The 13,494-nt window shown below is 41.3% G+C and overlaps 2 protein-coding genes across 6 annotated transcripts in view; one reads left to right on the top strand and one right to left on the bottom strand.

Moving 5' to 3' along the window:
• CC2D1B (coiled-coil and C2 domain containing 1B) overlaps window positions 1-10,702 on the top strand; it is a 38,456-nt gene extending 27,754 nt beyond the window's left edge. The window contains exons 16-26 of one of the 2 annotated variants that reach the window (XR_013987851.1): window positions 318-443; window positions 845-903; window positions 1,492-1,608; window positions 2,192-2,265; window positions 2,540-2,598; window positions 4,130-4,181; window positions 4,996-5,095; window positions 7,470-7,560; window positions 9,238-9,368; window positions 9,770-9,897; window positions 10,432-10,702. Coding sequence is in view for 1 of the 2 variants with exons in the window: in XM_081010823.1 (XP_080866949.1) it covers window positions 318-443; window positions 845-903; window positions 1,492-1,608; window positions 2,192-2,265; window positions 2,540-2,598; window positions 4,130-4,181; window positions 4,996-5,095; window positions 7,470-7,560; window positions 9,238-9,357 (798 nt within the window). In the remaining variant the exon portion in view is untranslated. Of the gene's footprint in view, window positions 1-317; window positions 444-844; window positions 904-1,491; window positions 1,609-2,191; window positions 2,266-2,539; window positions 2,599-4,129; window positions 4,182-4,995; window positions 5,096-7,469; window positions 7,561-9,237; window positions 9,369-9,769 lie in introns of both variants that reach the window. The other variant, XM_081010823.1, reaches the window with a different exon arrangement.
• Window positions 10,633-13,494, bottom strand: part of ZFYVE9 (zinc finger FYVE-type containing 9) — a 47,611-nt gene continuing 44,749 nt past the window's right edge. For all 4 annotated transcript variants that reach the window (XM_081010812.1, XM_081010813.1, XM_081010814.1 and 1 more), the window contains one exon: window positions 10,633-12,997. In XM_081010812.1, coding sequence (XP_080866938.1) covers window positions 12,836-12,997 — 162 coding nt within the window. In that variant the 3' untranslated portion in view covers window positions 10,633-12,835. The remainder of the gene's footprint in view (window positions 12,998-13,494) is intronic.

The raw sequence follows: 13,494 nt of genomic DNA, 5'->3' as shown, positions 1-13,494 counted from the left end.
AAAACTGATGTATTGGCACAGCCTTTCCAATGTGGTTTCGACTACAAGTCCCATCAGCCTCAGCCAGCAACCATGCAGTGATGAGAGTTGTAGTCTGTAGCATGTTGAGGACACTAGATTGGGTGGGGAAGAGTGCATTAACAGCATATTAACTCAGTATGGCAGGAACCTTAAAAGTATCCTGCTACCCTTTCCTGATATCCTTCCCCCACCCCTTTTTTATCTGCTCTGAATGAGTGTCCCTTTGTCAGTGCTCACCTTTCTCTGTCACAATTTTACCAGACAAGCTCTGACATGTATTGTGTGTTGCTGTGTAGCTGCCATCACCACCTACAGATGATGAAGGTGACTTTATTATCATACATCATGAAGATGTCAGACTCTCTCAGAAAGCAGAAGAGGTGTACGTTCAGCTCATCAAGCTAATGAGAGACCAGCATGAGGTGTGTGCCTCCTTCCTCTCCTATAGCATTATACATAGCTAAGGGTCCTATAGTGGAAGTAGAATGTTCTCTATACTTTAAACTGGATTATTTTGCATACAACTCTAAACTCTTGTTCTTTTATGATATATGCACAAGCGTCAGTGACCCTCTCTCTCCTTTCAAAAGTGATTTGAAAATAAAGGTGCTCAGAAAATTTGCTGCCTTCTTTATGGGTCCCCTGTATGTGTGTTTTTAAGAGGAAATAAGAGAGAACTTCTAGTGGCAGTGTTAACATCTGTGAGTTATGGTACTAATACTATAATCCAGCAGCAGATTTTATGCAGATGACTGTATACTCTCAGATCAGTTTTTGAAGGTAGCTTGTGGTCTGACTTCTCCCTCCTTTTTTCTGTTAATAGAAATGTTTGCAGTATTCGAAGCAGTTCACACATCTGGGAAATGTATCTGAAACTTCCCGGTAGGTTTATTATGAGTTTAGTATTGAAGGCACATCTCAATTGGGTGCAATACAAATTCCACTTGGCAGAATGAATTTTGCCTTTATGCCTTGGGTCTAATCATTTTGTGGCTGAGGAAAAAGTTGTTCCTCCCTTCTCAACTATGTAAAGTGTAACTTGACTTTTTCACATCAGGGGAAGCTCAATGGCATGTCCCTACATTGGGTGAGCTGGAGAATTACAGCCTACATGGTGGTTTTCTCCATATGTCAAACAAGAAGGAAATTTCATGTTGAGCAACCAGTGTTCTGCTCCCTGTGCTTGCTTGATGAAGGTAGCTCCCAAATCCCATCAGTAATGAAAGTTAAGTCCCTCTGGTGCCCCACCGGCTTGCTCAGTTTCTAGACAGCTTTCCCATTGACCTCTGGCAAGGAGCTATTTCTGCCTTAAGTGGAGCCCAGCCATTCTCTCATTTGAGTAGGAGCTGCCTCCATGAGTTTAGCAGCCACCCACTGATAACATTAATGAAACCAGAGCAGCTCTGGCAATATGCTTCCTGATCTTTCTCACTTTTACTATATGTTGTGTATTTCTGTGTTGCGTTTCAGGTTTGAGAAGCTGGCTCAGATTTGTAAAAAAGATCTGGACATCTTACAGCTTGCACAGGCCCAGGGGCTGGATCCCCCAAGCCACCACTTTGAAGAGAGAACCTTTAAAATTGTAAGGTATGGATGTCCAAAAGATGGGAAGGTTTCAAATGTCTTATCTTTGTAGATAGATGAGCTTTACAAAACCTTTCTGAACCTTACAAGAACAAGCAACCTGGAATACTGTGAATTTCTGTTCCCAAAAAAGTGACCAATGTTTTATAGTGGAAACTAGGCATTTCAGTAAATGTGGGGCTGCCATGAAAATGGGACCACTCTCCCCCAGCCCCTTGAGTCAAAGGGCTTTAACTTTGTTCATATCTTGATGTTGCCTGTGTTTGCATATGTAATACTAAGTTGCAGCTTGTTCAGTAGGCAAACAGACAAGGCTAGTTGGTTTTCCAGCTACTCTTGCCTTGTGCCTCTGTAGCTTGGAGAGTGCCTGGGCTGCAGTGACCAAACAAACCATGGTTAAGCAAGGCTTTGTGGTTCATAAACTAACAACAAACCATGTTTTCACCCTGCAATTAGTTGTCAGAAAGCAAGTATGCTGTGTATTTCTTCATGATTCCTATTTCTACATGTTCACTACATTTGGTATTGCAATGTGAAGTACTTCCGGATTGCTGGAGTAAACTTTTTCTTTTTGTTTGCTTTGTAGAATATTTTCTGAACTCAGTAGCACAGAAATGCATCTTATCATTGTCCGAGGAATAAATCTACCAGCTCCACCAGGTAGTCTACCATTGACATGAATTTTTAAGATTCCTTCCTGCTCTGCAATCTTCCCTGCAGCTGATAGAGCTGAGAACTTGACCTCTGTTAATCAGTAGTTAGGATCATTTTGTTTTTATCAAGCAAATTGGGTCACAATCGGGAACAAGCATCTCTGAGCAGAGGCCTCTTCTTTCCTGTGAGATAATCGGCAGTCTTGTGTTCATAAGATTTGGCCCATTTTTCTTTTTGTTCCTGCAGCGGTTTGCTCAGCTAAATTCCTCTCTTTGCACAGGTGTGGCACCCAATGATTTGGACGCATTTGTGAAATTTGAATTCCATTACCCGAATACAGTGAGTACACATCAAGGCTTTTGCTCCCTCCTTAATTTTTAGGCCCTAGGGTGACAGTTCCCTATCAAGTATATTCAGATGCAAACCCTCAGTTTGCCGCCATGTAATATATGCAAAGATTGGGAGAATGGATGACTTGTGCATTGCTGCTGCGTTAAGCGAGCAGCCGTGTAAATATCAGGACAGGGGTAGAAGCAGAGCATAAAATAAAGGTGCAGAGAAGCCCTATCAACTTTTGAAGTGAGTGGGATAACTGAGACAAAAGAGATCGGGACAAAGCAAGATCTATGGTGCTGCAAAGAGACGATCATGGGTGTTAATGAGAAATAGAGAGGAAAAAACAAGGCTACAGAGAGATCAGGAGGGGAAAGAATGTGCTAAAGGGGGTTAACAAGGCTGAAAAGAAATCACTGAGGTGGGGGGGGAGATACACAGAAATGAGCTTATTACATTTATATACCACCTGTTTGGTGCACATCGTTCTCATCCCCGTTTTATCTTGACAACAACCCAGTGAAGTAGGTTAGGCTGGGAGGTGGTGACTGGCCCAAGGTCATTCAGTGAGCTTCGTGGCTGAGTGGGAATTCTAACCCTGGTCTCCCAGGTCATAGTTCAACATTCTGACCATTATGCCACCCTTCAGCTCTCTTGAATTAACAAAAGTGAAAAGGTGGTCCTCTGGAGTGGCTTGACTTACACATCCCTGCTTTAGAGCAACCAGCCCATGGTGGGGCGGGGGGGGGGGGGGAGCTTGGTCTTCACAAGTAAAGGCAAGGACAGAGAACTGCACTGGCTTTTCTGAGAATAGTTAGGAAGGCAGGGTCACTGGTGGCATCTCTGGTGGCCTTATCACAGTAGAAAAGAGAATGGCATTTCTAATAGGGTTGTATATGTGATGCTTGAGAGGCAGCTGGGGAAGGAGCTGCCTCTGAAATAGAGAAAGGGCTATGTTGCTTGATAACTAGGATATCATCTAGAAGTGCTGGCAGTAATTGGGTCACCTTGTCCTTGTTCACGCCCTAGAGACTTATTCTGTGCTTTGGGCTAGAAGTTAATTTGTTTTGTTGTATGATTGGGTTGTTAAAAAGAATAGTAATTGCTAAACAATCTCTTTGGAGCACGTTTGTTGCAACCTCTGAAGATCCATACCCATTCCCTTCTTGGGGACAAGGAAGACAAATGAAAAGGTCCTGGAGAAATCTACCTGCACCAGGCTCTTGTTCTACGGCAAAGCAAAATGACTGAATGGTGGTTGCAATGCTAGCATTGGATCTAACCTATCTTTTTAACATCCCCATGCGCCATTTGTTTCTATCTCTTGTATATTTCGTATTGAATCTCAGTATTTGCATTTTGTTCCATATTGAATGGGCTGTGCCCAAGAAAACTTTATCTACACTTATGCAGGACTTTCTTTCCAAATGAAAAGCAAACAAAGATGTTGTGATTTCTGCTGAATATTAATGGTGTGTGGCTGTAGGTGTTTAGTTTTAGGGTTTTGTTAACCTATGTTTTGCTTTTATTAAAACAGGAGCAAGCTCAGAAAAGTAAAACATCAGTGATAAAAAATACCAACTGCCCAGGTGGGTGCATGTGCTTATACTATTATTGCCATCGTTACGTTGTCTTTTCTTGGATTTTCATTTCAGAGCTAGGCTGAAAAGGGTTAGTTCCATTTTATGTTTGCATCGGCTACCTGAACAGAATTCAAAGACTCTCATTTCAGAGCAGTAGTAATTTTGTATTGTGGGTTTCTTAATTAAGCGATTTCCGCATCTGTGACGGTGTTAACCTAACTTGCAACACTGCTCTGTATAGTGGCAGCAGCTCTCAACAGGCTAACTGGAGATGGCCAAAGGCTGGGCCTGGAACTCTGTGCATGCTCTGCTACTGAGCTATACGACTCCAGAAGGACTTGTACCTGGAATATTTGGATCCCTCTGCATTCTGTCCCTTAGAAATCCAACACTGCTGTTCATTTTGCCACAGAAAAGATGTCACCCTCTTACCCCCAACTGCATAGAATTGTTTGGGATCTATTATTTCACAGCTATTTAGCATGAATCCTGTAGCACTTTTTTTGCAGGTTCTTTTTAAAAAAAAAAAAAAACAACTTACTGAATAGGGTAATATACAGAAGGACTTGCAGTCCTTTGTCTTGGCTTCTTCTTCTGGCAAAGGAAAACGTAGGGACCAAGTCACTGTGTCATTCAGTACAATCTGTACCTCTCAGATATGCACCTGTGGGGCCTACTTGATTGAAAGGTTTTTCCATGGCAAAATATCTCCCACCTGCTTATTTTGAGGTGTTGACCACATGCTTTTCTTGATCTTTTATTTGGTTCAGAGTCGTCTCATCAGCTGTTTGTATCTGATTATCTGTCTGTGCATTTCCAGAATATGATCAGCTGTTCAAGCTGAACATTAACCGAAATCACAGAGGTTTCCGAAGAGCGATTCAGGCTAAAGGAATTAAATTTGAAATCTTCCACAAAGGGTGAGTAGGGGTTCATGCCTAATGGGAAACAGTTTGATTGCTTGAGCTCAAGGACTTTGTTAATTCTGCTTTAAAACAATTCCCAGATTTCTTTTGGAGCTAAAAAAAATGTAACTCTTTGTCGCATACAATCTGTAGGCATCGTTGTGTGTTTGGAATTTTTAGCTACAGGGTAGCTGAAGATATAATTGAGAATATGGGAAGGAACTATTTTGAAGTCTTTGTAGAGATTTGCTCATATGCAGCAGATACGTCTTTCAGACATTTGCAGTGCTTGAACTTTTAGACTACAGTCACGTAATATTGGTCTTCTGCTTGATCTTCTTAGATGACGGACAGGCGCTGTATTTGGGTGTTGTTAATACTCTACTAAAGCCAAAAGCTGTGAAAACTCCTGAGAATTTTGGCTCTATACTACTAGGCCTGTATACTAAGGCTGGCAGTTCAGCAGGGATCAGGGGCTGTCAATCTTTTCATCCTGTAGACCTTAATGCATTTTTGTGCTGATTCCATATCAAAACACAGAATCCCCTTTGCCAAGCAGGCCAGTTCACTGCTTCTGATGCCTGTTGCCCCCAAGGGATCTAAGCCACAGCTGAAACAGGACATGCACCCACATGACTGTTGTGGTGCGGGAGGGTGGAAATCTTCCATGATGAACTTAAGATGCTTTTCTCCTTTTGGTTGAGTACTACAAGGCTACATCTGTATCTCACACTGAATATCTTAAGTCAATTTGGCATATAACAGTAAGAATAGCTGCCCTTATTTGCAGCGTGGCCTTTAGTGTCAAGTTGTCTGGCGTTAAGGAAACTGTTTGAAAGGATTCCTTAGTGGCCAAAATAATTTGCTTATAATAAGCACTATAATGTATAATTGTGATATAGCATTGACTACAACTTAGTTCCTGTTTCACGGGTGTATAGTTTTAAGATTGTACAAGTGTCTTCATTGGGATGGGGTGCATGATTGTTTAGGCTAGAAGAAAACAGTGGGAAAGAATATTAATAGGATCTGTTTGCGGGAGTGGTCATGTCTCTTGTAAGCATGCATCCAAAATTTCTAGTGGCCAAAAAGTGTGGAAGGCAATACTATTTTTAAGCTGTAAGAGGGAGGGCCATAGGTGAGTTTGCTGTTCTTAAGTTCACACTATGGCAAGCCCCACAAGTGGGTTTGATTCAGATGAAATGACAGGCCATTAGCAGGATTGCATGCTCCTTCCTTTACATGCAAGGGAGAGCTTTTCTTTCTAGTTTGCCCTTTTGCCCAAATGCAGCAACCAGAACCTTTGAATGTGATTTGAGGGTGAGCTCTTCAGGAGCCATTCACATGAAGGGTGTAGCAGGGCTGTACATTTCACCCCACCTTCCGAAGTCACATGGAATCTCCCACCCTTGCCATGTTGGGGTGTAATTTCTGAGGTCTGAAGCCTCCACACGCAGAAACAGGACCCCCACTTCAGAAGTTGTGCTATGAACTTCAGGGACAGAAAGACTCATATGGCTTTTGACGGTAGTATTAAAAACGTGTCCCTGCCACAGCCCCTTCCACCACAGTAGCCCTTTCATGTGACTAACAGCTGAAGAGCACTTGCAATTTGCTGCAGACTAGAAGCAGAAGCCTCTAATCTTTCCTTGCACTCAAACAAATAGGAGCAGATAAGCTCAAGCCTTGCTGTGGCTCCTCCTAACAGAAGGGGTGGGGGCAGAGCTCATAGGGAGATAGTTTATTAGGCCTGACATGTTTTGAGGAAAGTCTTCAGAGCCACTGAGAAGCACTACTGCTCTGCTTTTCTGCAAGCTCTGTCTCCAAATCTGTACTCACTTGAAAGTGAGGGAGCCTGCAGGAAGCACACTGCTGCTGCTGCTGCTGCTGCTGCTGCTGCTGCTGTGTTTACAATTTTGCCTCTCAGTGCTGCTGAAGACTTTCATCAAAATGCATTGGGCCTTTTCCCTGTGCACCTGAGAATCCCCTCCCCTTCTGCACTGTTCTGCACTGTTCTTTTTTTTTGTGAACCAAGCCATGATCTTTAGGCGTATTTGGAAATAAATAGGTCATTCCATTCAGTTGCTTCCTTAGCCTAAAACACGTCTGATCACTGAACATAACACTAGTGATTTTTGTTCATTTTAACATCATTCTACTCTCTAGTTTATACAGTGCAAAATATTTTTGACCCTTGCCTACGGCTTTTGTTGGCAGCACTACTGAACAATGGCATTATAACCCGCTTTTAACCTTGGAGGTATGAGTTGGGAAGGATCTGTGTCTCAATTTGAGATCCTGAGAGTCTTTGGGGTTCTTTTGCCGATTCCCATCGTGGAAGTTAGGAGAAGAAACTGAATCTTGCACTGACATGCCTCCCCTTCCCCAGGTCCTTTTTCAGAAGTGACAAGCAAGTGGGGACAGCACACTTGAAACTGGACAAACTGGAATTTGAATGTGAAATCAGAGAAATTATTGAGGTACCGTACCTTTCTTGTTCTCAAAGAAAGCTGTGGTAAGGACTACCTTTTTCTTCTTCTTTGCACAGTAGTCCTGCTGAAAGTGTGTTTGTAAAACAGGATATGCTGCACTGACTTTCCTCATTCATAGGAGTTTCGTTACTTGCACAGGCTGTACCTGCCATATGCTGATATAAATGTGCTTGGAAACTAGGGTTGCCCATGGGGATGCAGGTCTTCCTTAAGGCACAACTAGAATTTTCCAAGGATGTTGTTGGGGGGTAGCACAAAAATAGTGTGCTGACTAACATAGCTCCCCAAAAGTCCTAAGGAAGGGAGGAGAGCGATGACCACAGGGAATTCTGGCAGCAAAGGAGTAGGGAAGCTTGGAGAGCCAAGTTTGCTTCTACTGGACTGTGGTGGAGAGATTCAGTTACAGTCTCTCCCTTGTGTGTATGTAAACACCTCTGGAATTAGCTTTTATGCACTGCAACTGGTGCTGTGCCACTTTGAAAAAAGTGGTGCCTGTGTTCAGATATTAGAGATACACATTATATTCAGCTTAATTCCAATTTATGATGCGATACGGGATGCCTTAGAGGGATTTTTTTCCCCTAGGCAAAGCAGGAACCCCCAAAGGCCTTTGTGACACCTCAGTCAGTTATTTTTAGAAAATGCTGCTGAAAACAAAAGTCATGTCTCTAAACTTGATTATGCAACAGGGAAAAGGAGAGCTTATATTGTGGCTGACATGTCAAGCTTTGAATCAGAGGGAAATATTTTACCTGGAAGGTCCCCCTACTTTTAGTTCTTCCCACCCCCAACGGTGCTTAGCACAAAAGCACCTAGCTCTATTTGTCTGTAATCTGGCAGGTTTCCTACTACAATGGCAATTACCCACAAAAAAACCCAAGGATATTAAGTGATTTTTTAATCCACTCTAAACTCTACCTATTAGCCTTGTGGGGAAACAGCTGCAGCTTCTGAAATTTGGTGGGATTGCTGCCCTCAGAAAGGGTAAACCTTCTTGCAAATTTCATCCAATTCTGAAAAGTTACATTTCATATTTTTTTTAAACCATTTTAAAATGTTGCCTATTTGCCTACAATTTGGCAATTTTATCCTCTCCAGAAGGGATGCCATGCCAACGGATTTAAACCACTTCTATCAATGGGGGGGGGGGTGGCGGGGTAGTTTGTTGGCTTCCTGTGACAAATCAGGATCTGAAAGGAATTAATGATGCTAATGTTTGGCCATGTAAACTTTGTAGTATCATTCCCTGTTTGATGCTCCAACATAAGCACTGTTGGTGGTCTAGGCCACCCCCACCCCCTGCCACCTCCACCAAAGAAGAAGTACTAGCAGCTACAGGGAAACACCAAGGTTGGCAAAAGTAGGGGGGAATATAGTAGTGAAAAAAACCTACGGGCACGAGACAATCCCCTTTGGGGAAAAAAAACCCAATGAGGACCAAATGTGCTCACCAGGCAGGAAATGCTGACTAACAGGGTTTTTTTTCCCATATCCTAGAGAATATGACTGAGCAATCCACACTGAACTTTTTGTTTTGGATCCCACCTGCCATACATACAGCTGCCACAAGTGAAGTCCAAAACCCTACTGAATGTTCAAAGCCAATTGCAGTTCTCTAGGTTATGTCTCTTGTGATTAAACTTCTCATGTTGCTTCTGTGTCTAGGTTTTGGATGGCAGGAAGCCTACTGGAGGGAAATTAGAAGTAAAAGTGAGACTCAGGGAGCCACTAAGTGGGCAGGATCTTCAAACAATTACAGAAAATTGGCTAGTCCTTGAACATTAGTTCCACCTAAGGTATGTACATCTGTCTTTTAGGATGGCAATTGGCATGAGCAATCTCAAGATTTTGCTTTGATTACCACAAGTGAATGTATTCTATAGATACATGCATGAAGCAGTTTTCTGTTTAAAAATATGCAAGATAGCAAACAATTCATCTTTAAAATTAAAATGAGTCACCGTCCAACAAAAGGACAATGTAGCCACAGGAAGGAATCCTTAAAGAAGGGTTGTGGTCCCTTATAAATTTCTAAAACTTTATATTTGAGTGGTTTTAATGGACTTGCCTTCAGTTAATGTTTGAGAGCACACTAGGAAGACTCTGTACTTCTATCATGGATGTTTGATCATCTTTCATTAATCCTTCCATTATTCCTCTAAAGCAACATTCCTATTTTTTTTCTTGTCACCCACAGATACAGAAATGCTAAAAGCTGCAGAATGGACTTTATACATAGAGCTTCTGCAAGCACCAAAGATGTTCAACGAATGCACTACTGAACATAACATCTTTATTTTCATAACTATCATATAGTATGAGTTGGTAAGCTTTGTAAGTCTACTACTGGGAAAGAAGGTGCTGATCCACAAAGATAGACCTACCTTAAACCTTGCTGAAAGTAGCAATGTTAGTACTACGTGACTGTTACCCATTGGGCTGCTGTTATTATGCAAAGGGCATGTTTGCAGGCGAGGGCAAAAAGGTTTGGTTTTAATGGCTGACAATATACTAAGATGGGCTGCAGCAGTGGAAGTTTATCATGTAAACTTGCAAATAAGATAGTGTTTCCTAGCCCTGGAATAAATTCTATTCTTGCACACAGCATTAGGTTAAGCATATTACTGTTAACAGCAGCATGAATATGCATTTGACATTGCCTGCAATGAATTTTTTTTAAAACCATCACTGCATCCCCCCCCCCCCCAACTTTCTCTGTAAGTTTACTCATAACCTTGCTCTAAAGCAACATTATCATGAGCCTTTTGGAAAGGCCCATACCATATTGAGATGGCTAGTAGCTGATTTATTATTAAGCTGTTTTCCTCAATCTGCCCATGTTCTTGTGTTCTTTTTCAGTGGAGAGGAAGAATTAAACTTTTTACTGTTTAAGGATTTTGAGAAGCACAGCATTTGGGTGTAAGTTGAAACAGTAATTTGACAAAAGAAAGAGTTGCCTGTTTTCTAGAATGTTAAACCTAGGTGTGTACCTGAATATAGAACTAAGTCTGCCAACGAGGCAGAGTTTGTTTATCTTAAGTGGATAGAGACAATACAATATTCAGTTTTTAATTTTAATAAATTTAATATACAAAACTACATGTTGAAAATAAAAATATAATATGCAGTCTTTTGCAGTGTAACTGAATTTTAAAAGTACATTTTTCTCTTTAAACAAGTACTCATTTCTTAACAATATGGTAAATTTTAAGGTCATTTTAAAGGCTATGGTTGAAGCAAACCAGTCAGTCAATAGCATTTTGCACAAACATAACCCAAACAAATGATTTTCTGCAGGGGGGAAAGGAGGAAGGAAAAGTCAGTATTTTCCATCTATCAGTAAGTTTAATAGCAAAACAAAGTTATTGAAAAAGCTACTTCTGTGGTAAAATTGGAATGCCATCTCTTGAAGTAGGAATCTACTGCAGCCATGTAAAATCTAAATAGAGTTGAGCTTCCGTCTGTAAAACTGAACGTTGTCACAGAAGGAAGTAAAATTTAAAAGCAACTTTTTATATGCAAGGAAAAGAAAGAGCAGGAAATGTAAGGCCCTTCTTCTGCAAAGGAGCCTCTTTATGCCCACCCTGTCTCCCAGGGCAGAATATTGAGCACCTGAGTTCTTTTCAGGTTCAGCATGGGCTAAGAATTTAACTGTCTTCATAGCATATGGCCCACCATTAATAAACTCAGTAGAAGTGTTTGTATTCAGGTGGGGTTAACTTCTCCAGCCATTTAATTTGTGGTCTAGTTCTAATGCCTTGTCTTCCTTATGTTCTAGTTGCAGTTTACATAGGTTGTACTAGGAGGGCTTTTTTTGTTATTACTAATCTTAGGCAAGCAGTAGCACCTTGCTCAACTAGTGATTTCCTACCCACAGAGGAAAGTTAACTATTACAGCTCTCACTGCTATATGTTTGCTTTAAAAAAATAATTTCTTGACAGGCTTGGAGCAACTGCTGTCCCCACCTTACCCTTGAATGCTCACCGTTTTGCCCATGCTGCTCCAATTTTAGATTGCTCTTTAAAAGGCCAGAAACTCTGTCCTCCTTACCCATGGGGGTGTGTGGCCAGCCTTGAATAACAGCAGCCTGTGTCTTGTTGAAGCTTAGGTCTGCTTTCTCTCTTATGTGGACACAGCTCTTTCCACGGGACTATCAGTTGCTCAGGGATGGAAATCGGATTTAATAGGAACGTGCTCGTGTTCTTTTGCTTACTCTCATTGCTGGCTTTGTACGCTGCAGTGAGAGGGCTCAAGCCGTTCTTCTCATAAGTGCCATCTTAGGTGAGACAGAGTGCAAACTTCTCAGCCTGAAGTGAAAGCAAAACATGCAACAGCAGCCAAACTATTACAGTTTTCACAGGCTAGCTTTACAGAGTGCTGCTACTATAAAGTGTTAGATAAGTGCAGGCTTAATGGTGGGGATAAATGCACACCAAATGGGAAAATAAAAAGTTACCTAAAAAAAAACCCAGGGCCAACTACAAAAAGAACAAATTTCCATGGTAACTTATTTTTTTTAAGCCTAACAATTCTCACGCCTGTGACAGGCTGTCTCAAAACTTACGAGGGCAGATTTTTGCTATGTCATCAGGCTTAGGGAACAGTTTTATCACAAATAAAGAAAAATAAAGTTAAACTATCCTATTTATACACACAAAACTGCAAGCGTAATTTACATACAGCTTCTAGAGAGATTCTGCTTTGCTTGGGACAGACGTAGAAGGTACCCTCAGTCATGCTGCTTTCTTTCTCTGTACATCTCTATAGAATATTCCGACATGTCTTGGAGGTACTTCAACCAATAATCTGGTCAAGATAATGTAAACGATAATTTTAATGTCTAGAGAAATTAACCATAAGCAGCAGTATAGTGAGGTCAGAATGGAGGTCTTCATAATAAGTTCACCTACAAACATCAGAAATGTTTACATTTCCTTTCCTTTTATTTACTCCCCAGTGATCTCTGCACCCGTTTGAGCATTGAATACATGACTGCAATTGTCTTAAAACATGACCATTGTTTCTAATCCGTAACAGAAGTGTATTAGCTGCAAAGATAGCATAGCCATTTTGTAGTATAGAAGCTGCCCTGATCCTGTTTGTTGACAAATGCATAGACGATTCAGAATTATGGAACAACTGTTCTCAATCACGCACCCACCCCCTCATAGTGTTAACAAAAGCTTAATTTTTCCAGTTTTAAAGTGCAAATGATTCAGATACAGCTGCTGCTGGAACAGGTCTGAACAGAAAATGAAGTCCTTATGAGATGTTTTCCAGAATATAAAAAATAAGCTCCATTATGACTGGGCCCTCACTCAGCTGGCATGCCCCTCCATGAATCACTGGAACTAAGGCACTGTCCAGGTCATTCATGTACTGAGCAGGCAGTGGCTGCCCATTGCTCCCAGCCTGGTAGCCAACCTAAAAAGTAAGTAAAGAGAAAATATTATTTTGTTTTGAAACTAGAGACTAAAGCAATCCCTTAGCATGACGGAAGAGGTTCTCGCCTAATAAAAATTTATCCATGGAAGAATGCAGGTAAGCAGGCCCACCCTGTGATCTTGAAGCAACCCTTCAAGATTACATGAAACATAATCCACAATAGGCTTCAACTTGGAGTTTTTCAAATAATCACCCTCAGAAGTTTAAAAGAGGCTTTTTTCAGCTTTCTGAAATACAACAGACATAAAAACAAGTGCAAAAGGAGGTCCTTTCCAACTCAAAAAGTGGAAGTGAGGTCCAGGAAGAGCTTGTGTCACCTAACAACTGAATAAGAAGAATCATTTTCAAGGAATGAATAGTACAGTAACCTCAATCTGCATGTTTTCACATTAGGCTCGCAGCAATTCTGTAAAAAAGCATATCTCCCCCACCCCCAAAATAGGTTCCAGCTTATTTAATTACCAACGCCAAAGATG

The sequence above is a fragment of the Podarcis pityusensis genome (genome assembly GCF_964106645.2).
Source record: "Podarcis pityusensis genome assembly, chromosome: 6".
In the NCBI taxonomy this organism is placed as follows: Eukaryota; Metazoa; Chordata; class Lepidosauria; order Squamata; family Lacertidae; genus Podarcis; species Podarcis pityusensis.
This window is presented reverse-complemented; position numbering and strand designations above follow the sequence as displayed.